The sequence below is a fragment of the Synchiropus splendidus genome, chromosome 6 (assembly GCF_027744825.2).
Source record: "Synchiropus splendidus isolate RoL2022-P1 chromosome 6, RoL_Sspl_1.0, whole genome shotgun sequence".
In the NCBI taxonomy this organism is placed as follows: domain Eukaryota; kingdom Metazoa; phylum Chordata; class Actinopteri; order Syngnathiformes; family Callionymidae; genus Synchiropus; species Synchiropus splendidus.
The window spans coordinates 9,028,523-9,041,584 of record NC_071339.1 but is presented as its reverse complement, the minus strand read 5'-3'; the positions used below and the strand labels follow the sequence as shown (position 1 = coordinate 9,041,584).

Below are 13,062 nucleotides of genomic sequence, written 5' to 3'. Positions count from 1 at the left end.
GGGACCACGAAGCAGCAGCTGAGACTGGCTGTGGTGTCGACACGAGGCCAAGAACAGTGCATTTTCAGTGCTGTGATGCAAACGAACTATGATGAGTTCATAATTCAAGTCCAAAACATTGCAGAGTATGTTTCATTTGTCAGTCTTATATCTTGTATGAACAAGATCTAGACTTCCTTCTTAAATGTTGTACGGCTAATATTCCGTTAATATTGTATATCATGTCATTGATCCATGTCTCTTTATGTAATGGTTTTATTCATGATTTTTCCATTATCTTAAAATTATTAAAAAGCTTTATTCAAATTACCAAAAAAACACTACTTACTATTTTCTGAGTATTTTACTGATGACTAAAAAAATCTTTTGGAACCAGTGCATTCATACAGAATACATGCTGAAAAATGTTATGAAAATACAGGCATTGTTCCCCAGGATACAGAGGCATTCATGAAAAGTCCAATTAGGACATCTGGCAAGTACTTGGGTATTCCTCCCGAGCTGGAAACAAAGACTGAGGCTCCAACAGCAGAACCATAAACAAAGACTTGCTCAACCATAGGACATCAGAAGTCTGTTTGTGTATTCATGACAACTCCTGAATACTTGAGGCTGACAAGCAGATATAAAGTGAGCAGCATGCATGGTCTTTTCAGACAATTGAAACCAAGATATCTGCCGGAAAACACGACTCAGGACAATTCCATGTGCTCGAAGCAGTCGAACTCATCAATCACTGTTGGCATCCAAGATGGAAACTCCAATCAAAATAGTATTACATGCAGGAGGTTGATTTATTTACCCTACTGGGCCAATTCTTCTTGTCTGATTGATAGTATTACTTGCTGTTTTAATTTGTTTCTGTATTCTTCTCTCGCTTGTATTTTTGCCAATTTCATTATTGCTTAACAATTGACTCACACATTTTGACAGATGTTTAGTTGTTGTAGACAGGAAGGGGTAAGGAATGGGGGAAAGAATTAGGTTCTTGTTGATAAAAAAGAAAAATATTTGAAAGTATGTCTGCAAAAAAGAAAGACTTGTCCTATTCCCATGGTGATTTAGTCAGTCTATGTACCTATCATAGGGGAGAACCGAAAAGAAGAAAGCTTGCTAGACAGTCCTTAAGTGACGGAGTCAAAAAAAAATTCACAAAAAAATGTCAGTAACTCAGAAGTTCAATGCCAAATCATTCAACAAGTATCAAACATATGTTTTGGTGAAGATAAAGTATGAGCAGCCATTTAAAGAAAAGGAATAACTGATCGATAGAAGCTCCACAGAGTGTATTTCAGAGTAGGGATGGGACAACATACTTTTGTGCCGATTCAATTTTTGTCTTATACTTATGATATAATACGATTTTTAATAAGACCAAAATGCAGATTATGGTTTCCCGCAGAGATTTCATCAAATGGTTACAGTGGGTGTATTTGTGTATTTGCTAGTATTATTCACTAAGTATACAAAGCAGTTTATGTGCAACAACAGGGTATGCCATGGGAACTGGATTAATTCACCAAATTTCAAAGTACTGTGACCTCAGTCTTCAGAGAAGGACGACCATCAATCTCATATCTCATGTTATTCCATTATACGCCTTCCTCCAGGAGATATATTGTGCTAACGTGTTAGCACAGGGCTGACAAGCTGACAGCTGCTGTGAAACTCATTATTTATCAGGCCACACTTGCCATTTGTTTCGCCTTTCTAGCCAAGTGACTTTATATGAATAACAGCAGTCTAAAAAGGCAGTGGAGTGTATATATATATCAATATTATGAATGCAGTCCATGTGCGCTCAGTGAAAGTGGAGTGACAATTAGTAGCTATGTGAATCCATCAAGTCCTTCGTATACATTTCAGTTTCAGTTGGTGTTAGAAAATAAAATTTTGTCAGAAGTATTTAACTTGTGTTTTTTCATCTGAAATCACGTTGAGAATGAGACGCATGGCCCACCCTCTGTTTATCCAATGACAGTGCGTCAGCTACGGGGAGAAATATTGACATTTAATATTATCACTAAAAATGATGATATAATTGAGAATCAACTTTCCCTCCCCTATTTTGGAAGCGGGGTGATGAACCACTTAAGTTTGAGTGTGTGCAGAGACTGCAGTATCTAATCAGATACCCCCATAAAACAGATTTTGGTGACAATAAACACATGCATTCTAAAATATTCTAAATTGTAAAATAGAAAGGACATTTAGCGTTGAAAAGAGAGTTGAACATCAGCAAGATCATCGAGTTGATGAGATGATTATTTTGCCAGACCTTTGGTGGTTTGGAAAAAATGATTTGCCACCAGCAAGATCACAGACTTGCAGCCATTTTTCAGTTTCCAATTGCCAGAGCATGGCACATGTGAGCAGTCATGCACAGCTTTAAGTTGATGTGCTTCTGTGCTCTTTAAGCTGGGATCAGCAGAAAATGCTGTTACTGGAATTTAACATGTAAAACCCCTGAGGAGCGTAAGGCTCCGTAAACTTTTCCATTCTTGGGAGGTACAACAATTTCTGGCGCAAATGTAGAGTTTCAGCCGTCCTGTTGATCCACATCAATTGAAGCACAAAGCATTTTTGTCAGACAAACATTGGCTTGCTGATATAATTCTAATTATTCGTCCAATCAAAATAAAGATATTCATATAGTTGGGAAGTGACTCATGGTCAACTACATTTCATTAAATTAAACAATGAAAGAAAGAGCAAACATCAGCAAGACTGATCTTAATTCGATTGAGCCAAACATAAAGACAAAAAGCAGCTGTTAACATCTGCTTATGCCAGATGATAAATCCCCAGGACTTTGCCACTTTACCAGTGATTAAATAATTTCATGCCGGGTTAGTGCCTGTTTTCGTGCCTAAAATGTCGTATGAGGGCATCCACGTTACAACTTAAACAGGCATTTATCATATATACTGCAGGTTGGAGTATGGGAACTTCACAGTCTCGCTTGAATATATGAATATACATATGCTGACTGGATGTCTAAAATGACACTAGAATGGGAATTTCTGGATGTTGAAAAGTGCACACAGAACAATGGGAGAACACATAAAACACTACAGACATTCAAAATATGGTGGCAATGAAACTTCAGTCAAGAATTCAGTTAACTGTGCCTCTAGCAGTTCAAGATAAAACTTTTCAACCAGTGCATGTTTATGGGAATTTTTCTGTGATTTTTGATAAGAAGTCTTCCTATATCCTATAGCATCTAGGAAATGGAAAAACAAGTATGTTTATGCTGTCACGTCATTAGTAATGTCTCTATTGAGTAGTGTGCAGCACGCATGATTGAAAATAAGCTGAAAAGCTATTATTATATGTAAGAAAAGTCCATTCCGTTTAAAAGTTATTTATTTTCAGTTGTTAAAAGTTAGCTCAAACAAATGAGTGAATGCCAGTAGTGGGAATCCCAGACAGCAGGGCACACCTTTCTATTCTCTTAGACAATGCCGACAGCTGCAGCTACAGTCTGCTGTTCATGTAAAAGCCTGTACCAACACGCTCCAGTGTGTTGATGTAAACTGTGTACCATGGCAATGAGCCATGGAAGGAGGGGATGGGACAAACCTGCAAGTGTGTTTTCTATGGATACTTGAGAATTTAAGAGTTGGAGCTAACTAGTTTGGCATCACTTCAAAGCTCATGATGAAAAGCACATGACTAGTCCTCACAATGCCTTTTTAAATCTAGTCCCTGAGAAATACAGATGTTGTCATGACTGAAAGACTCTAGCGCTCATTTCTTAGACTGAACTTCTCACCCTTATAGTGGAGGTTTTCTTTCGGAGGGGGTGTTCAGGGGCCTTTTTTTCAGCCTGTGAGACTGGTTGATGCTGTTCTCTGTTCTTTGGGAATGTGTTGAATGACACCAACTCTCAGTCTCCAAACTGGACTGTGCTGCTGCTTCTCTGTGTGGGGTTTAAACCAGGACGACTGAGGTAGGAAATCTACAGGATTTACAAAACAAACAGACAGAATTGCTTTTGGCAAATGCATAAATTGGATGGGTCTTATTGACAGCACTGGATCTTTTTTTTTTTTTTGGATGGGACACTCAACATCTGCAAGGAGGTAGAGATATGTATATGTGCTTCATAGAATGCTTAAGATCTTTTTGTTGTTAAAAGTGAGAAAGTTAAAACAAAAATTCAGAAATATGCCGATAGAAAAACTGCGCTTTTAGACTGTGCTTTATAATTTAGTAGTGCCTGAAATAATAACACATTTTGCAAATGTATAAAAAAGAAAGTCCTACCAGCAAATTTTTACATTTTGTAGCTAAATTTGTGTTGATGAGAATTTAATTTATTGGAATATAGATCAAAAACAGGATGTTGTCCATGCACTCTGAAAAAATATTAGGGTTATTGGGATAAAACAAATATCCAACATAGTATATTACAATAATAATTAGAGACATTAATATGGAGTCATGTTTATGTGTGTATCTGCGTGTCTGTCTACTTAGTCTAATTTAATTTACACTCAGAAACATAATGGAAACATTTGAAATTACAACCACATCATCACCATCTAGCCTGGGACAATTACCATCCTTGGTTTACTGACACAAAATGTGTGCATTAAAAGACTAAACGCAAAAAATAACAAAATGTTGTTCTTGACTGCCACATCTTTCAAAAATCATTAAAAGTCCTAAAGAGTCAATGAATGTTTGGGCAAACTACGTGGTGATCTGTGCTGGAAAGTATTTGCTGCCACAGCAGGATGATCCGCTACCACATAGCTGTGGGTGGACGAAGAACCCAGCCGAGGGGTTCAGAATACTTCAAGATTATTAACGGCACCAGACGTGCTCAGACTATTTCAAGGCTCACTGTGAGGTGACATTTAAACCTAGTGAATCCCCACAGATGGTGAAAAGGTATGAGTCAAAGAAACATTTTTGTTGGCTGGAAAGTCTCATTTCCAAACAGGAGCTTTCACGGATTCATGGAAACACCATTAAAGACAAAGACCAGTCTTTGCTGAAATTGAACTCTCATGAAACCTAAGATACTGCGTGCAGCACTGATCGCATGAATCTGGGGCCAAAAATCTGAATTGAATAACAACAGTGAAAGAGTGTAAATTAGTGGAAGCAAACATTATACCCAATAGTCTCCCCTGCTGGTTGATTTAGTCTCGAGAAGCAAGGCAGGAAAAACAAAGTCAAGATGCCATGTTGTCATAGCAACATGTCACCGCAACACAAACTGATTCATTCTGTTTGTTTTATAAAACCGAAAGTTGTCAATCAAAATACAGGACAAAGGACTTCAAAGTGTCTCTCAACTCAATCTGGAGCAAAAACAATGCTCCATGAAATATCTCCACAGACATGAGGGTATTTTGTTTTCGATAAAAAGGCAATTTCATATTTATTCACATCTAACCCCTTGATATAGGACCTGTGAGGAATCTAATGATTTAAACTGAATTTAAATAAGCAAAAACTTTATTTTGCTGAAATACATAAGCAAAACGTTACATCCATCAAGTCACAAAAAACATCCCCAGCAAATATATTCCAATATGACACAACTGTGCTCTCAGATGGTGCTTTTTATGACTCAAAGTGGCCAAAATAAGGGATAAAACCACCAAAGAAATCAGCTTTACCTAGGCTCTCTCAAGTTAATCACACCTCCTCACCCTTGTAGCTTAGGGACCTATGGCATGTACCAGTTAAATCCACTAGGGGGACACCATGATGCGACGTCCTTACCTAACATCGTTACCTGGCATCTTGTCATTTGCATTTTGAATTTGAAATAATATCTCACAATGCCTTAACAAAAACATGATGCTACACATTGCAACACAAGTATAACAGGTATTTTATAATGTCGCCATTAGCTCCACTCGTAGTTAGCTGCTGGCTTCCCCTGTTCAAAATGAGTGGCTCTTTATTTAGATTGGGAGCTCAATGTTTTCAAAAAGAAAGGTGCAACAATTAGTAACCGTTTTGAAAACAACAACAACAACAACAACAACAACAACAACAACAACAACAACAACAACAAAAACTCCAGTAACATGCTTGAATGTTTAATACTAAGATTTGAACACTATTTTGAAACAGAAAAAAACTAAGGCACAATGATTAATGATCTCATGTTCACAGTCAGAAAAACTATAAATAATAAATAAATAATTATGAATATAAATTAATATAAAATAAGGACTTCACTGAACTAAGCCTTTCAGAAGATGTATATGATGGAAATAAAGTGTTATAATGGCACAACAAATTGTCCCTCTTCGTCTGAGAAAGACACAATCACACACTCTTTTCTGATTTCCCAGCTTCCCTAGACTTCCCAGTCATCAACTCAAAAATGAGGATCTTCCTTCTACTTTGTCTGCTGGCGCTGGGAAATGCCAAACCCTACCAGCCAATCAAGACTTTGGACTTCATGAGAAACTATGACATCATGATGGCTGACTCCAAGGGAGACAGCGATGACAACAGTGATGAGGATGACGATTTCGATGACGACGATGAGAACTGTCCTAAGGGCTGCCATTGTTCACCAAGGCTGGTTCAGTGCTCCGACCAAGGTGATGACAGAGTCAATGCTGATCTCTTTTCTTTGACCACGTAGAAAAGTCATTGTTTTGTAGTATTACAGTAAGAATGATAATGAATGTTTTGCCACAAGGTCCTTGTAAATGCTGGATATATCTGTTCTTTTCTGCTCATCTTACCTTCTGCTACAAATAGTTTTAAGTTAAGTTTTAACCACTGGCTTTGACATCTCCCAACAGGTCTGATCTCCGTGCCTGACAAGATTCCAGAAGACACTGTCATCCTGGACCTCCAAAATAACGACATAACTGAGATCAAGGAGAATGACTTTAAGGGGTTGCACAAACTTTATGTAAGAGATTTGTGCACCACAAACATTTACACTCTGTTCTGGTAAACCTTGTCATGCATTTCACAGATTTAAGTCTGATAGACATGGTAACCCTAAAAAACACGCAGCTTTCAAGATATGCCAAGGCATATATTTTATTCATATATCAAGAATAATGTTTTTCTTTCAATCGGCCAATAACTTAGGGATATGCTCATAGATGCCATAAAACCATCTCTGTAATACAAGCTGGTTTGAAGCTGTTTTAAATCATCTCCATCTGCGAGGAGGCTCTGCGACAGCAATTCTTTTATCCCTGGAGGAGTAGCAGACCATTTCAGAGGAACCACATCTATAGGCTTCGAACAACTGTTTTTTTTCTGTCCAACTATTTCAACATTGCGCAGCTTGCTACTAACTCTTGCCAGTTCCAGACATTTTTTTTTGCAAAGAACAGATGACTTTGAAAGAAACCAGGTTGATACTGTAGAGTTACTTTGAACATAAATACTCAGTAAAAAATGCTTATGATTTTGGTGGGTGATAAGTTTCCCTTCCCTCTCTCATGCACTGAGGTACAGGTATTCTAAGCGCTGACGGTGGCATTTCAAATGGCAATAACAGCGCCCATAAGTCTATTTCCAGTAAATAGCAAGTCATTTTATTTTTCATCAGATATGGCTATTAAATAAAAAAACAGACAGCATACTTAAGAGATTTTCCAATCTTAACATAATTATTGAAATCGGAATATAAGCTCAGACAAATTTCAATGTCACTGCATCAGACATCACTGTGGCATCGTTTGACAGTAACTTGCATTGGTGTCCCAAACAGGGCCTTTTCCTGATCAACAACAAGATATCAAAGATTCACCCCAAGGCCTTCAAAAACATGGATCACCTAAGACTGCTGTACTTGTCCTACAACCTTCTCACTGGAATCCCCACAAATCTGCCTCCTAATGTTGTTGAGCTTAGATTCCATGAAAACAAGATTGACAGAATTCAGAAGGACGCGTTCAAGGGCCTGAGGAAACTTCATGTCTTGGGTATGACTGTAAAACACCTTATCTTGATGTTAAACAGATGGAAACAGATTTCATGACAGTTCACAACATAAACCAAGTGTCTCTATACAGAACTGGGTGCAAACCCTCTGCCTAACAGCGGCCTTGAGCTGGGGGCATTTAACGGCTTGTCAACGCTCTACATCGGCATGTCGGAGACCAAACTAACAGCTGTGCCCAAAGGTATCCAACTCATTTTGTTTAAGACAATTACACATGAGTAAGCTACAGGAAAGTCCAGTAAATGGGGTCCAAAGAGAGCCTTAATAAGGCACCATTCAGCCTTGAAAACTTTCAAATTAAGAACGATTAACATGCGGCGTTTTTGCTTTTTCAGACTTCCCATCTTCAATCACGGACCTGAACTTGGACTACAACAAGATCGCAAAGGTGGAAGTTGAGGACTTCATCAGATATAAAAATCTGCAGAGGTGAAAATTATCCATGTTTCATTGCACAATAAATAGTCTTTTCACAAGTCAAACCACATTTCCTAAAACATCTCTTTAAGGCTGGGTCTTGGCTTCAACCAGATTAAGTTTGTAGAAAATGGCAGCTTTATCAGCACACCCAATATTCGAGAGGTTCACCTCGACAACAACCGTCTGAAGAAGGTCCCACCGGGTCTCAGCTCACTGCGCTATCTACAGGTGAGATTGACATTGTTGAAGGAAAAAACCTTCCTTTGAGCATCAATGGCTCTCACTCTAGTGCCTGTGATAGGCCACAGCACACTGTGAGCCTGAATATATGTCTATATCTTACTCATGCTGCCCACCTGAACAAGCATACAAACACATCAAGACTACTTTTCTAACCTGGTCAGTTTGACCCTATCCTAATGGCACTTTTAAGCACCACATTAAAACATCTAAATCACATCTGTTACTAATTTTGCTGTTCCATGAAAGTGCTATTAGACCACTTACTCCAACATAAAACTTTTATTTCACTTTAGAGTCAGTAATAGATTTGGGAACCCCACATCACTAGTCTAACAGAAGAATAGCAAGGGTTGTGCGTGAGAAATTACACTGGAGTGAATTTTGCCATGTAACCGATCATTGATTCTTTTTTTTTATGTCTGTTAAGGTGATTTTCCTCCATGGAAACAAAATCAGCAGTGTTGGTGTCAACGACTTTTGCCCCTCCAAGCCTGGTGTCAAGAAAAACCTGTACAGTGGGATCAGTCTATTTGCTAACCCTGTTAAGTACTGGGAGATACAACCAGCTACATTCCGTTGTGTGAGTGGACGCCGGGGCGTGCAACTTGGCAACTTCAGAAAGAGATAGACTGACAAATATTTATCGTCTTTGTCTTACCTACAACGCAGTGCAGGAGATAAATAGAACAAAAATGTCATTGTCAGGGTAAACAAGAGTGTTCATAAAATTACAAGGTTTATGAAAAACTGTTATATTTGGTCCTTTCTTTAGGAAGTACGGTATGATGGTTGTCTGGATTTGTACATCAGAAGTTAAGGCGCAGTTAGGGGAAAACACTGTGGACCGATTTTCAAGCTACCATGTGCCTCCCCCTGGTCATGTAGGGTACATCACCAAACGATCAGCCTGCATGACAGGAAATAGTCGACCAAATTGAACAGCTTTTCCCCCCAAAAACCTTCCTCAGCAATATATATATGTTTTTGTAAAGTAAAACAAAACAAACAAAAACCATTGTATAGTTTTAAATACAAGAATTCCTCTGCAGGGCTGAGGATCGCAAGTGTCTCACAATTTGAATTTTCTTTTATGCCATAAAAAATTTGACAGGCGTTATGGAGATCAAGCACAGTGATTATACTCAAAAATACACCTTTTCTCTTAACCTTGCTTTGGAATGGTGCTATATTTATTTGCTTTGAATAAAATTAACTCTGATGAATAAACCTCTACCCAATCAGTGTCTGTAGCCTCATTTAACCTTTATACTCAGATGTTTAAGAGTCTTGTCTAAACATCAAAGTCATCAATTCACACACACAGTCGCACTGATGGTTAAGAAAACAGTTCAATACATTTCTGAGGCATGTGTGACATTTCACTGATTATTTATGGTGTTCACCGTTGGACTCTCACCAGTTAGACACACATGGACATTTGTACAATTGATACTGAGCCATGGCAACAAAACTTTTTGTATAAGTGAACGACAATGAACGAAGATAAAGATTTTGGGAGGGATTTGGAAGAATTCCTCACAATGACAAGATATATATACATCTATTTTAATATAATAGTTCAGATGAACTGCCCACATACATTCACTTATGTACTATCAGAATATTTTCCTTTGCGAGCAGTCAGTATACAGACTCCTGTTGAGAATGGTTTCCTGTTGAGAAACATGGTCTCTTTTTCAATCGGTAAGTGAACATCCATAATGGAATAATACGTGGCAGCATCAATATTGGGAGTAGAATATACTGAAAAACAAAAGGATAAGCAGAGCAGTTGCTGTGCACCTGCTTATTACTCAGCCTACCATTGGGCAAGGCACGGGTTGTCAACTCATGGCTCTTTCATCCTTATGCTCGGGCTCTGCCTGGCTTGGGAAAATAAGGGCGGTTTCACACTGTGCACTCTGTCGGTGTGTTCGACTCATAAGTCCGACGTGAACACAAGCGAGACAGGTTTTGGCCACCGACTTGATCTAATCGCTGTCTGGCAGACAACATTGTTCAAAAACAACTTTGCAAACTCCCTGAACACTGAGGTGTGCAGCCGGAAGCTACAGGAGACTGGTGCTGGGGAGGAGCAGCGGTCAGGGACTCATATACATATTGACATGCATATAGATACACATGATCCATGATGTATAGTTTGGAGACTGTAGTGACAAGTGGCAGAGTTCAAGATGCTCAGGTTATCATGGATGGGAGACTAGGAAGGAGAATTACAAACATTAACGTTAGAGGGATAGCTCCAGTAAACGGCTTGGAGATAAAGTTAAGGAGCCCAGACTTGGTTTGGACATATTGGAGGGGAGAGACAGGGGACAGGTTGGACCAAGAATGCATGAAAAACAAGAACATGGAGTGGTGTGAGTTGGGGGGAAAGCACATAGTTTGCTGAGGCAACTACTATTTTCCCATTTCCCATTTTAACCACCAGATGTCACTGTTAAATTAAAAATGAAAGGCTGCACACTTACAAGAGACCTGTAATAATCAAACCACCTCACAGCCCGGTGGGCATGGTAAGGCAAACGAAGCATTGCTCGATCCTTCATTTTAAGTGGCAAGTATTAGAAAGAATTGACTCTGAATCAGGCACGGATAGAGGTAACATGAGGGGAAACGTTTGTTTCCTCTTTGAGAAGTCCTAATATTTGTAAAGGAGTGTACATCAAACAGTAGGGGCTACATCAAAAGATAAACACAAATGTGTTAGTCGAAACTCCATAGAATTAAACTATGGAAAAAAACAACTTTGCAAGTAATTGGTACAAAAAGCACTGACCAAACTAAGTAGTACAAATAATGCCAGGGCCTTTACCTTTGGACTATAAGTAAGTGCACAAGACAAGGGCACATGCTTCTGCTCCTACAACGGTGCACACTGTAATGATGAATGTGGTGAAACCATGTGAAAAAATGACAGACTGTGTGTTTTTCTTTGCCCTTCCAACCTCTCTAGGAGGCCCCTGTCAAACAGCAGTGAGCTTCCTGCAGACTCCCAGAAAACCACCACCTGCTAATCTGCCTCAATAGCTTCCATGTCCACCAGAAACTGATACCTTACAGTTCAGAGAAAATTAGACTAAGCGGTAGTCTAGTTCCATGACATTAAGCTCTGGATACTTGCTGCTCAATTGTCTGGGCTTTTAAAAATGAAGATTTGGGTGTGCTGGTGGGTGGGGGTCTGTCTGTCTCTCCTTCTCATTCTTCAGGAAAACATATGGAATAGATCTACCACTTGGCCAGACCTTGGGCTGCCACGTCTCAAGGCATGTGCACAAACACTCACACTCAAGTTTTGCTTCTCTACCGTCTCTGCATCAATTATTTTCAGTTCAATCTTTTTTCCTTCACTCGAAATCTCCTTCTGAGTCTCTGACTGTGTCCTTTGACTTACACCTCAGTGCAAAGACATTTGGAGGGATCACAATATAGTATAGACCTTTTGCAAAGGCTATTGCAGCCTTACCATCTTTGCTCTGGACAGGATTGCAAGAACAAAACATTAACTGAGAGTGTTCAATTTTTAAGAGGCTGTGCCATGACTTCACACAAGAACAAACACATATAGTCAATGAAGTCATCTTTTTAAGGATGATACAAACCACATGACTTAACAGATGGTCAACTAAATGGCAACAGTCGACAAATTATTTAAGAGGGAAACATGCAAAATGCTGTGAAGACTTGGACCACAAAATTTAATATTGATAAAATGGGTCATGAAACACGCTATGCTTCTCAATACAAGTAGCATACAAATGGCAGGTGCTGTCCAAACCACCATAATCTCACCCACCTTTAGATCTTCATAACCTTTCCAAGTAATCTCCAGGCACACCTCTGATATCCAGGGATTCCATATTGAATTGATCTGTCAATGTCTTACAAATCGTGTGCCTTTTAATATAAAAAGATCATTCATGACAGATGCAATAAATATGCAACAAATGCTGTTCCAATTTGAAGCGTTCTTTGTTTACGTCAGCGGAGTCAAAAATACAATTTTCTCCAAATCAGCAAGTTTTAATCAATTACATGCAAGCCCGAACAACACTACAGTGTGCACAGAGTGAAAAGAGCACGTGATGGGGGGCACTGACAGCTCAAGTAAATCTCACCAACTGTCGCGCTGCATGTATATTGATTGTGAATACATCCGACCAACCCGCAATAAACCACCAAACGTGTTGAATAATTGGAATGACAGGAAATCTTCTCCACAATGTAGTTTGGCAGAGCTGAAAACATGGAACCCGAGGAATAAAGAGCCACTAAACAGAGGTGGTTGGAAAGAATGCACATTCTGGTCTGAAGGCTCTCATTTATTCCACACTTCATCCAAGTCTAAATTAGACCATCAATATTGAAATGGTTAGAGTCCTAAAAGGCTTGTTTGTTCATGTGACAGAATCCCAGCAGTGCTGCTC

The 13,062-nt window shown here is 39.0% G+C and overlaps 2 protein-coding genes across 3 annotated transcripts in view; one reads left to right on the top strand and one right to left on the bottom strand.

Moving 5' to 3' along the window:
* cenpp (centromere protein P) overlaps positions 1-13,062 on the bottom strand; it is a 55,460-nt gene that overhangs the window by 21,674 nt on the left and 20,724 nt on the right. The gene's annotated exons all lie outside the window — the stretch shown is intronic.
* aspn (asporin (LRR class 1)) lies at positions 3,803-9,817 on the top strand. Of its 2 annotated transcripts, XM_053867369.1 has the most exons (9): positions 3,803-3,955; positions 4,038-4,088; positions 6,327-6,581; positions 6,789-6,901; positions 7,718-7,931; positions 8,022-8,132; positions 8,287-8,380; positions 8,461-8,599; positions 9,042-9,817. In XM_053867369.1, exons 3-9 carry the CDS (start codon positions 6,359-6,361, stop codon positions 9,240-9,242), a joined length of 1,095 nt encoding a protein of 364 aa, XP_053723344.1. In that variant the 5' UTR covers positions 3,803-3,955; positions 4,038-4,088; positions 6,327-6,358; the 3' UTR covers positions 9,243-9,817. The 2 variants fall into 2 exon arrangements, with proteins under 2 accessions (XP_053723344.1, XP_053723345.1); XM_053867370.1 differs by lacking the exon at positions 4,038-4,088.